Source organism: Copadichromis virginalis, linkage group LG3, assembly GCF_057382275.1.
Source record: "Copadichromis virginalis isolate Kocher_CV1m ecotype Utaka linkage group LG3, C_Virginalis_male_GT1.1, whole genome shotgun sequence".
NCBI lineage: Eukaryota > Metazoa > Chordata > Actinopteri > Cichliformes > Cichlidae > Copadichromis > Copadichromis virginalis.
This window is the reverse complement of record NC_140620.1, coordinates 44,009,457-44,021,077: the sequence shown is the minus strand read 5'-3', so window position 1 is coordinate 44,021,077 and position 11,621 is coordinate 44,009,457. Positions and strand designations below refer to the sequence as shown.

Genomic DNA, 11,621 nt, shown 5'->3' with positions numbered 1-11,621 from the left:
TATGACGTACTACGCACGCGCAGTTTAAATTCGCCGTCAAATACGCCGATGTGGCTCCTGTGCCTTTAAGCTCGTGGTAGTTTGACTTTTCCTGCAGGTTTTAAAGCGAACCGTTGCAATGAAATTTGCCGTTGTGTCTTTGTTTTGGCTCTGCGGCTTTATTTCGGCGGAAGAAAACGAGAGGCTGCCGAATAAATGCGAAGGTAGGAGCAGAAACTAGCACCAGCAGCTATTCTTGGACCTGCCCACAGTTAGCAAACTTCTTGTTAACGTGTGACTTCTGATCTCGGTCAGTGTGTAAGTTTCTGACAGTCGAGCTGCAGGACGCTCTGGAGAAAACCGCTCGCTCCCGTGAAGTCTTGGAGGTCGGAGAAGTGTTGGGCACCGGCAAAAGAAGGAAAAAGATCAAATACAACACCTCGTAGGTATCTCTGAATGAGGACATGCAACTTATTTGAAGCTGGGATTTCTTTGTGGCATGTTTGAGCTGTACTGCAGGCTGTGACCTGTGTCTGACTGTGAGACCAGTAGTTAACCCCGTGTGTTTGAATGCAGGGAAACTCGGCTGACTGAGGCTGTAGACAACATATGCGAGCGCATCCTGGAGTATAATGTTCATGCAGAGAGGCCTGGCAGCCTGAGATATGCTAAGGTAATCTAACAGTTTTTTTTAATAGTTGTGCATTAAAAAGTTGGGCACGTGGTCCTTATTGCTTCAGCTTGTGTGTCATACTGACATTTAGCTCGTTTGTGTGTCTGCAGGGCTCCAGTCAGACCATGACGACCCTGAAGAATCTGGTACACAAAGGGGTTCAAGTGGACTTGGGGATGCCGTACGAGCTGTGGGACGAGCCCTCTGTGGAGGTGACAGACATGAAAAAACAGGTAGGAGTGTGTGTGTGTGTGTGTGTTTTAAATGCACGTTTTGCTCCACATTTTGTAAAGTGCATAAGTTATTTGATGACACTGTATATGTAATCATTTCGTCATATTACACTATATTGTGGTGGGCATTATGCAGGTGCTGCTATGGAAACCAAGAGGAAATGTGTTTAATGTAGTGTACACTTAAATTAATTGATATTAATTACTTGGTGTGTGTTAGTGTGAGACTATGCTGGAGCAGTATGAGGATGTGGTCGAGAACTGGTACTTCCATCATCAGGACCAGAGGCTGGAGAATTTCCTCTGTGAGAACCACGTCCTCGAGACATCAGAGCAAGGTGGGAGATGCATGGTGCCAAAACAAGTTACTGGTTGGCAGATGATATTTATATTTTAAGTCGCACTTTGTTGAGAATGTAAACACCCTGCCAAAATGATTACATTCATATACCAGGAAAAGCAACAGAGAAAATAAGAACTTCTCATTTCCTCTGTTTTGTAAATTGAATCGAGCCCAGGGTTAATTCAAACAGGCCCTGAAGTCAAATCACAAAATTTATACAATACAACATTTTTAAAGTGTGTATGTGAGCAAAAGAGAGGACGTCAGATTCTAGGATAAACTGGAACTGTGGTGTGAGTACATGCAAAGAGCCAATTCTGTTTTCATTTGGTTACCTGCAAGCCACTTTGCAAACCACCTGCACCCAAACTCATCTTTGATGCTGTGTCTCACTGAATTATTGCTAATCCTGTTATCACTCATGTCTGCCCTTTTCTGTAAGGGAGTCCTGCTGCTCGCCCTGCGGTTTGGACATTTGTTAGTGTTTGTGTCCATTTGTAGATATTTGGCTACAAAGAGGGAGAGATTTACTCAGACATGCTTGCACAAAGTCCTCCAACTGTAAGCATGGATGATGCTGTGCATTTATTATTTTTATTTATTTTTAACCACAGCTATCGGAGAATGTTTGTTTGCATGTAAAGTGACTGAAATGTGAACTGAAACCACACAGCCCTTTGTGTTTTCTTTCTCTCCTTCCCTCAGAATGTCTAAAGGAGGTGTGGAAAGGAGACATGGGGGACAAAGAAGGAGCTGAGGAGGAGACGACAAGTGTGGAGGAGGAGGTAGAAGAGGGAAAGATCCATGATGCCGGGGAGCTTTGAAGAAGACAAGGGGAACAAAGAAGACAACACTACACCTCAGTTACAAGTTTTTCTAACTGCAAACTGGTGGACAGAAGCTGAAATCGTTTGAGAGGGTTTCAAATATTCAGTAAAAGTTACACTTAGATATATAGCTTTACGATGAACACGTGCAACATGACACTTTATAGGATTTAACCCTAAACGTCTTCCATTATTTTGTATGTGTGGCCTTTCTGAACTGTTACAGCGCTCCCTGTGAGGTTTTAAACCTTTACCTTTAATATTTGAATGTTAGATCATCATGTGACTTCTCCCTTTGCCACAGTCATGGTACATATCAGTATTGTTGTATCCCTAATTGCAGACTTGAAGTGCAGTATGTACAGTTTTTTTTCATGTTTAATAAAATACTACTTTTACAGTGCCTCTGTACAAAATCACTCATGAAATACACATCTTTGTTTATTTCATCTCGTTTCTGTATGATCTGACTAGATTAATAACTGCCAAGTGTGTTTTTTTTTTTTTTTTTTTTTTTTTTAAAAAACAGTGAGAAAGGCTATTTTAAAAAGAAGAAAAATCTCCTGTTGAAAATTCACCTGTTTGGGGGGGGGGGGGAACGAGCAAAAAAGAGCAGCATAATGAACACAACACCATCGCATTAAAGTTGACATTAATGCAATAACATTGAATGTTGTTGTGCAGCACTCAGGACCGACAGCGCACAATATTCTTTGAGGTAGCAACCAAGAAAGGTGTGGTTTGTCTATGAACAGGGAACACTCGTGTGTACACCTGTGTGGATGAGCGCACTTTAATTAAAATGTTTCTCCATGTAACAATCTGCTAGAGGGTGTAGGGAGCCATAGCCCTGTCCTCCAGGGCATGGAGAAGATCCAGGACCCAGACAGCCAAAGGCCCCAGAGTGCGAGGGGCATCCGTGCCACCCTCCTGGGAAGAGCTGAGGAGAGCCCCAGAGCAGGGGTCACCCAGCAGCCTCAGAGCAGAAGCCAGAGGGGGCTGGAAGAGTGAACCGAGCCGAGCCCCCCCCCCCCCCCATAGAAGAGGCCAGACTGAGCTACGGCCGCCAGTCCCCCCCAAGCAGCCACCGGGAGTGAGCCAGAACATGCCTGCGCGCCCAGCCCCGGACACCAAGAACCAACAACTCCTGAGGGCATCAGCCACCAGCAGGGAGTGTGGTGAGGGGAAAGGCCTCCATATTTTGGAGGGCCTGAGATGTTCCCAAAGAGGTGGAGTCTAAGACCCGACCTGACATATAGACACAGATGTGCATTTCCACCCTCATGCACGCATATAAAAATACTCAGCACTCACCCAACTTGAAGACAGACACAAATGGACACTGAACACACAATCATACTCCCCAAACATACTTTACACCCCAGGTTCAGGTTCCCTCGTCCCCAGAGGGGGAAACCGCACCTAGACCCAGGAGATATAGCTTTTAAGTGTTACACTTATCAAAGCTGCCCTCTCTTCCTCACACAGCTGGCAGGCAAACAGGCCAAACTCCCACTTTGGAGATCCGGTTGAAGTTATAACTGCAGATAAATGAAACAAGATCCAGGTCTCTGTGGTGAAATGTTATGAGGACAGCATTAAGATTCTAATAAAAACTGCTTTCTTGCACACTGGCTCACCTGCAGGATCACTACACTGCCAAGGTGTCTGAGAATGGAGACTACCACAATTTCTGCTGACTGTGTGAGAACAGTTGTGGTTCACACAAAGCTGTGCTGTTGTCCAACTTCAGCTCTTCAGGGCTCAACAAAACCTCACAAAGCCTGAATGTAGCTGCTTAATGCTGCCACCTAGTGGGTTCTCTTGATAGTGCTGAGAGTGTTGTGCTTTTTATCAACTTGCTCCCGCCTCACCTGGTGGCACTGTTCACACTGTTTCTGTCCAGTGTGAACAGAAATGATAATTTACACAAACATAAAAGTCTTAAGAGCTTTTATTGTGTCGCTGATCCATTAAAAACTGACGATATAACCCAAATTCCAAAAACTGGACTGATGAGTAAAATGTCCATTTGACACCATGGCATTAAAAACAGGTATGATTCTGCCACGGACTCAGAAATGCTTATAGAAATCATTGTGTGTGAACATAGTTGACAGCGTCATCCACAAAGGCAGGTTAAAGCGCTATAATGCAAAGAATAAGCCATAAGTGAACACAATCCAGAAATATGGCTGTGAAGGTTCTCAGTCATCCAGGTCATCGTAGTCTAAGGAGCTTGGAAAGAAAAGCATCTGGACTTGTTTAAGTTGCTTGAAGACGTTTCACCTCTCATCCGAGAAGCTTCTTCAGTTCTAAGGTCAAATGGTGGAGAGTCCCAGATTTAAACCCAGTGGGACTTCTGATTCTACAAAGCACAAAATCAGCTTCTAAGTGAAAGGATAAGACAGGTCCATTTCACTATAGATGCCCTCCAGAACAAGATTAGCCAGTCTCTGCAGGAACTGGAAACTGTTTTACCCTCTCCTATTTTAGAAGAGGTTTACAAGTTTGTGGACAAGGCTCAGCGGGCCCAACACTCTAAAGGAAAAGAAAGACGACACAGGAAATTCCACACCTTGCTTTCAAAAACACTCCTTGGTCTGAACCTACACAACTCAGAGAAGAACACACACCTGAGGACAGTCAGGAAAAATGGGTGAAGAACCTTTCAGACCGGAATCTCACTGAACCTGAAAAGAGAGTATTAGCCAAAGCAGCGGTCCCCAATCCCCGGGCCTCGGACCGGTACCGGTCCGTGAGTCGTTTGGTACCGGGCCGCGAGAGTTGAGGCTCAGGTGTGAAATGTATGGTTTTCAGGGTTTTCAGCGTTATTTTGTTATCGTTTTTATCATTAACTCGGTTTTCCTGGGTCTTTTCACGTGTGTTATGAATAAATCCTCTTTTTTTTCGGTACCGGTACTAGTTTTATTTTGTTGCATTTATCCGCGACACCTTAAAGGCCGGTCCGTGAAAATATTGTCGGGCATAAACCGGTCCGTGGCGCAAAAAAGGTTGGAGACCGCTGAGCCAAAGGACTCAATTTTGCCATTTCTCCGCAACAGTTGCCCATAGTGGACCTCATCACAGCTAGAGAAACCGCCATACGGATTAATAAATTATCACAGACAGAAGCAGAGCAAATCAGGATGAAACTCTCAGCCACCCTCTCCAGTGCCAAAGTCCCGCCGTCTAACCTCACAATACAGGAAAAGAAGGCCGTTGCTTTCCTAAGCAAAGACCACAACATCACTATATTACCAGCTGATAAGGGAAGATGCACCGTGGTCCTGAACACAACGGATTACCACACAAAGATCAACAATACCTTTCTTCTTCTTTCACTCCTCTTTCAAACCATCTGTCCTCTCTGTCCAAAATGTGAACATTGGCATCCTCGAAAGAGTGTCCTTTATCCTTAAGATGCAGATGGACTGCTGAGTCTTGTCCTGTGGAGGTGGCTCTTTTGTGTTGTGCCATGCGCTTGTGAAGTGGCTGTTTGGTCTCTCCAATGTAGAGGTCTGGGCATTCCTCGCTGCACTGTACAGCATACACCACATTGTTAAGTTTATGTTTTGGCGTTTTGTCTTTCGGGTGAACCAGTTTCTGTCTGAGCGTGTTGCTGGGTCTGAAATACACTGGGATATCATGCTTGGAGAAAACTCTGAGTCTTCCCGATACACCGGCTACATAGGGGATGACAATGTTGTTGCGTCTGTCCTTCTTATCCTCCCTCGCTGGTGTCTGATCTTCTTTTCTGTGCCTCTTTGCTGTCAGCAAAGAGAGAGACCAAACAGCCACTTCACAAGCGCATGGCACAACACAGAAGAGCCACCTCCACAGGACAAGACTCAGCAGTCCATCTGCATCTTAAGGATAAAGGACACTCTTTTGAGGATGCCAATGTTCACATTTTGGACAGAGAGGACAGATGGTTTGAAAGAGGAGTGAAAGAAGCCATCTATGTCCACTGTGAGCGACCATCTTTGAACAGAGGCGGGGGTTTACGACACCAACTCTCTGCCATCTATAATCCAGTTTTGAGATCCCTTCCCAGGTGCCTTAACGCCCACTCACATCCTGGGCCATCTGATCTCAGGAATTCGCATGATAAGGTGGGGCCAGGTTTCACAATGAACACACCCGAAACTCTGGCTGATTGGGACCCACACCCAGTTCCACACCTTGGCTCAGGCGATTAGAGGATCATCAGGGGGTCCTTTTGTCCCTCTGTGGCGGGAAACTCCCACTAGGCTTATATCTGGGACTCTCCACCATTTGACTCTTAGAACTGAAGAAACTTCTCGGATGAGAGGTGAAACGTCTTCAAGCAACTTAAACAAGTCCAGACGCTTTTCTTTCCAAGCTCCTTAGACAATCCAGAAACAGTGCTGTGTTTTCTGGGTCAAAGCTCATTTAAAACGCACTGAGTCAAAATGGAAAACTGTTCTGTGGTCAGAAGAATCAAGATTTTAAATTATTTTTGGAAAACACAAACACCACGGCCTGGAATAAAAAGGAGCTTGTCATCAGCACTCAAAAACCTTAATCTCTGATGGTATAAAGGTGCGGTTCATTTGTGCTTATAGAGATGGCAGCTAGCACATCTGGAAAATCATCATCAATGCTGAAAAATATATACACCTTTCCATGCAACATGTGCTCCCACCCAGATGTCATTTGTCAGGGAAGGCTTTGCATATTTCAGCAAGACAATGATAAATTGCATACCGTGTCTATCACAACAGCATGGCTTCATAGTAGCAGAGTGCAGGTGTTGAACTGGCCTGCCTCCAGTCCAGACCTTTCACCAACTGAAAACATTTGGAGCATCAAGACAAGAAAAATATGACTTCTCTGAGCTAAAACAAAATCATTTTTCAATGTAAACAGTTAGACTGGAACAGAAGTCTTAAACACAAAATGCTTTTGTGTCCAGCTATTTTGTTACATTCTCTGAATGAAACAAAAAGCTGAACAGATCTGAAAGTAAAAGAGGTCCAGATGAATAATGGCAAGGTGTACCTAATAAAGTGGCTGGTGAATGTACATTGGAGTATTAGCACAAAAATAAACAAATGTAGGAGCGCATTGAAATACCTGTTTATAACATTTTATGAATATTCCCTTTATTCCTTCTTATTTATTTGTTTGTAATTTTGGCATGCTGGGTCCTCCATAAAGAACGACTTTTGACCTTTATTACTTGATATAACTGTTCCTTAAATTCTGATTTGAAATCCGAGCTATAAATAAAACAATGCAATAGAAACAGATTTTCTCTTCATGTAGACATTCAAGGAAACATTTTTTTGTTCCAAAAGTTGAAAGCTGATTAAATCTGCAGCTCATCCCTCATCAGATGATTGGAACAGTGAGCGACAGACATCTGTTTACTTCTTGGCTGAAGCAGTCAACATTGAGGCCTCATCATCCTCTTCCTCTCAGAGCTGTACGCGAGCAGCTGTGTGGCCACTCTGACCCCAATGTGAATTCTTACCCCAGCTATCCCACCATAGACCACCAGGGGTGAGTCTTTAATGTCCACAGTAGTTCCTCCACTTAATTCTCCAAATGAAAGCAACTTCCTTTGAACATATTACTTTCCAGTTCCTGCATCCCATTATTCCAAAATGCTAATAAAAGCTGAGGGCAGAAGGTAAATCTGATAAAGGTTTTGTCTGTTCTTTGCAGATGTTTCACAGACTCCCAGCTGAGCAGCTCCAGATCTTGTTTCCTGCTCCAAGTTCAGAACAAACTCTTCCAGATTCAGCTTGTACCTTTCCTTTTCCATCAGAACCCCAGGAGCACTGTTAGCACTGAAATACCCAACTTTTGAATGCCTACAAGGAGGGAGCATATCCCCCAGCATGGGTTCTATACAGGGAGTGCAGAATTATTAGGAAAGTTGTATTTTTGAGGAATAATTTTATTATTGAACAACAACCATGTTCTCAATGAACCCAAAAAACTCATTAATATCAAAGCTGAATGTTTTTGGAAGTAGTTTTTAGTTTGTTTTTAGTTTTAGCTATTTTAGGGGGATATCTGTGTGTGCAGGTGACTATTACTGTGCATAATTATTAGGCAATTTAACAAAAAACAAATATATACCCATTTCAATTATTTATTTTTACCAGTGAAACCAATATAACATCTCCACATTCACAAATATACATTTCTGACATTCAAAAACAAAACAAAAACAAATCAGCGACCAATATAGCCACCTTTCTTTGCAAGGACACTCAAAAGCCTGCCACCCATGGATTCTGTCCGTGTTTTGATCTGTTCACCATCAACATTGCGTGCAGCAGCAACCACAGCCTCCCAGACACTGTTCAGAGAGGTGTACTGTTTTCCCTCCTTGTAAATCTCACATTTGATGATGGACCACAGGTTCTCAATGGGGTTCAGATCAGGTGAACAAGGAGGCCATGTCATTAGTTTTTCTTCTTTTATACCCTTTCTTGCCAGCCACACTGTGGAGTACTTGGACGCGTGTGATGGAGCATTGTCCTGCATGAAAATCATGTTTTTCTTGAAGGATGCAGACTTCTTCCTGTACCACTGCTTGAAGAAGGTGTCTTCCAGAAACTGGCAGTAGGACTGGGAGTTGAGCTTGACTCCATCCTCAACCCGAAAAGGCCCCACAAGCTCATCTTTGATGATACCAGCCCAAACCAGTACTCCACCTCCACCTTGCTGGCGTCTGAGTCGGACTGGAGCTCTCTGCCCTTTACCAATCCAGCCACGGGCCCATCCATCTGGCCCATCAAGACTCTCTCTCATTCCATCAGTCCATAAAACCTTAGAAAAACCAGTCTTGAGATATTTCTTGGCCCAGTCTTGACGTTTCAGCTTGTGTGTCTTGTTCAGTGGTGGTCGTCTTTCAGCCTTTCTTACCTTGGCCATGTCTCTGAGTATTGCTCACCTTGTGCTTTTGGGCACTCCAGTGATGTTGCAGCTCTGAAATATGGCCAAACTGGTGGCAAGTGGCATCTTGGCAGCTGCACGCTTGACTTTTCTCAGTTCATGGGCAGTTATTTTGCGCCTTGGTTTTTCCACACGCTTCTTGCGACCCTGTTGACTATTTTGAATGAAACGCTTGATTGTTCGATGATCACGCTTCAGAAGCTTTGCAATTTTGAGACTGCTGCATCCCTCTGCAAGATATCTCACTATTTTTGACTTTTCTGAGCCTGTCAAGTCCTTCTTTTGACCCATTTTGCCAAAGGAAAGGACGTTGCCTAATAATTATGCACACCTGATATAGGGTGTTGATGTCATTAGACCACACCCCTTCTCATTACAGAGATGCACATCACCTAATATGCTTAATTGGTAGTAGGCTTTCGAGCCTATACAGCTTGGAGTAAGACAACATGCATGAAGAGGATGATGTGGACAAAATACTCATTTGCCTAATAATTCTGCACTCCCTGTAGGTATCACGTGTTACCTGGAAGCTGGGCGCAGTTCAAGGAAGATCCCAATGAAAAAAGTCCTTTTCTTAAAAAACTAAAAAAAAGAAGAAGGAAAGAAAGAAAAAAGTTAAAGGTCAGTGTTTCCAAGTTCAAATTAAACCACTGAAAAATGCCTGATGCAAACTTTTTTTTTTCAAATGGAGATCAGAGGATGGCGACGATCAACTCTATGAGTTGTCCCAGCACTGACAACACGATTTAGACAGCTACTGCCAAGTCCAGCCACGAGATGGCGTTGAGGAGCAACACAGCCCAGACAAACCGCTGCTTCTGCTGTGATTTGGACAGAATTTTAAAAGCAGACAGCTTGTAAGTCACAGGATCAGCAGAAGATTCACTCGGATGTTTTGTTCTTGCAGAGATAACCACTTTGGGACCAATCGTATTTCTTCCAGAGAAGGCCTACATCAATCTCAAATACCTGTACCGAAGAAGATAATTTTAAAAATGCTAACATTTTTTTTTTTTAATTACAGGCTAGTGTCATTGAACTGTTTTTTTTTTTTAAAAGCATTCATGTAGCCATCTGTATAGAGGCTGCATTGCTGACCTTTTATTTTATTTATATTTATTTATTTGCAGACTACACCTGCAGGTGCATTTGAAATATCAAGTGTGTGTTCACTTTTATTTAATCCATAGAGCCTGGTAACCTGTCTGGAAGCTTCCACAGTCAGAGCTTTATGACTTTGTAATATCATGATAGCAGATAAAGTGATGTGTACAAAAATGAGTTTCCAGGCAAAAAGGAAAGTTACAAAAATGTGCAAAACTTTAAAGAGTGATTAATAGTGATTATCATGCCACTATTTGGAAACTGCTACAGTCTGTGGGCCCTGTGCCCAAAGGTGTCACAGATGTTTAAAGAAGATACCTTATAAGGTGCGCCTTGCACAATGAGGCTGGTGAGATCATTCAAATTAAAACTTTAAATGTGTTTGCCAGCCTTGTAACGATATTTTAGAAATATCCACATTTGTCAACATCACGCTTGAAATTGTATTACAGGCAACTTCCTCTGATGATGAAAACCCCTATGACAAAAATATACACAATGTTTTTATCATATTACACAAGCTGCTTGTCAGTGTTTGATATTGTGTTGAAACGTCCATTTTTAATAATTTTTTTGTGAACAAAGCCTTCGGTTTGTTTCCTTTTCCTCGTGTTTCATTTCCTCTGATTGTTTTCCTCTCTGAAAGGATCTAGAAACCTTCTTTGTTTGCTTTGGCAAGGTGCGTAGTGGATAAATATTTGATATGTGAGCTAAAGCGAGATGTAGGTCACTCTTAATTTTGGAAATCTTAATCAACCACAATGATAAAAGTATTTTAACAAGCAGTTTAAATACAACAGAAGGCCACCATGATGTGGCTGGAAACGAGAGACAGAGCGACAGAGATTTAAGGGTGAACATGTTGCTGCTGTCAGGAAAAGGTGCTGAGCAAAAATCCTTTCTTCTAAATTCCACACCGCCGGTACTTGAACTAAACAGGGTAATTGATTTGTTTTTTGTTTGTTTTCCAGAACAACAGCCTGCTCCCCGTCAGCAAACAGCACCCGTTAGCACTCGTGCCAGAGACAAAGTGAGGAAAACTCTGGAAAAACAAAACACTGCATTTGGATTCATGGCAACCAGGATAATTTTACACTCTGTTCTTTATACCAAGCATGTTTCAGAGCCAAAGCATTCAATAAAGTTTATTTTGTTTTTTCCTCCTTAAAGATAACAAAAAGAATCATATTGCATTACTTAGGAAATAATGATTTGTGTACATATTTGTAGAACATAGAAATTTTTTAAAATCCAAAATGACTGCCATCTTCTGGGTGAATATACAAATGAGAATCCCGATGAGGCTTATACCAAAAAGCGTGCCCAATGTTTATTCCCTCTATGGACTAGAGCGGAGGTCAGAGGGAAAGAAAAACGATCTCCCCGAGGATCTGTTCAGATGACGGAGGGGGTCGATCTCTGGAACAGATGAGACACATCTCAATGTTTACAGAGGATCTTCTTACAGCCTCTGAACCTTGGTTTTCCCAAGTAGTATGCAAAGTTTTTCTTGCAGAAGATGC

At 42.8% G+C, this 11,621-nt stretch overlaps 1 protein-coding gene across 1 annotated transcript; it reads left to right on the top strand.

The window, feature by feature from the left end:
* Positions 1-10: 10 nt before the first annotated feature.
* cnpy4 (canopy FGF signaling regulator 4) lies at positions 11-2,458 on the top strand. The gene is made up of 6 exons (XM_085451297.1): positions 11-203; positions 295-421; positions 556-652; positions 763-885; positions 1,106-1,223; positions 1,934-2,458. The coding sequence occupies exons 1-6, from the start codon at positions 119-121 to the stop codon at positions 2,050-2,052; spliced, it is 669 nt and encodes a 222-aa protein (XP_085307423.1). The 5' UTR covers positions 11-118; the 3' UTR covers positions 2,053-2,458.
* The last annotated feature ends 9,163 nt before the right edge of the window (positions 2,459-11,621 follow it).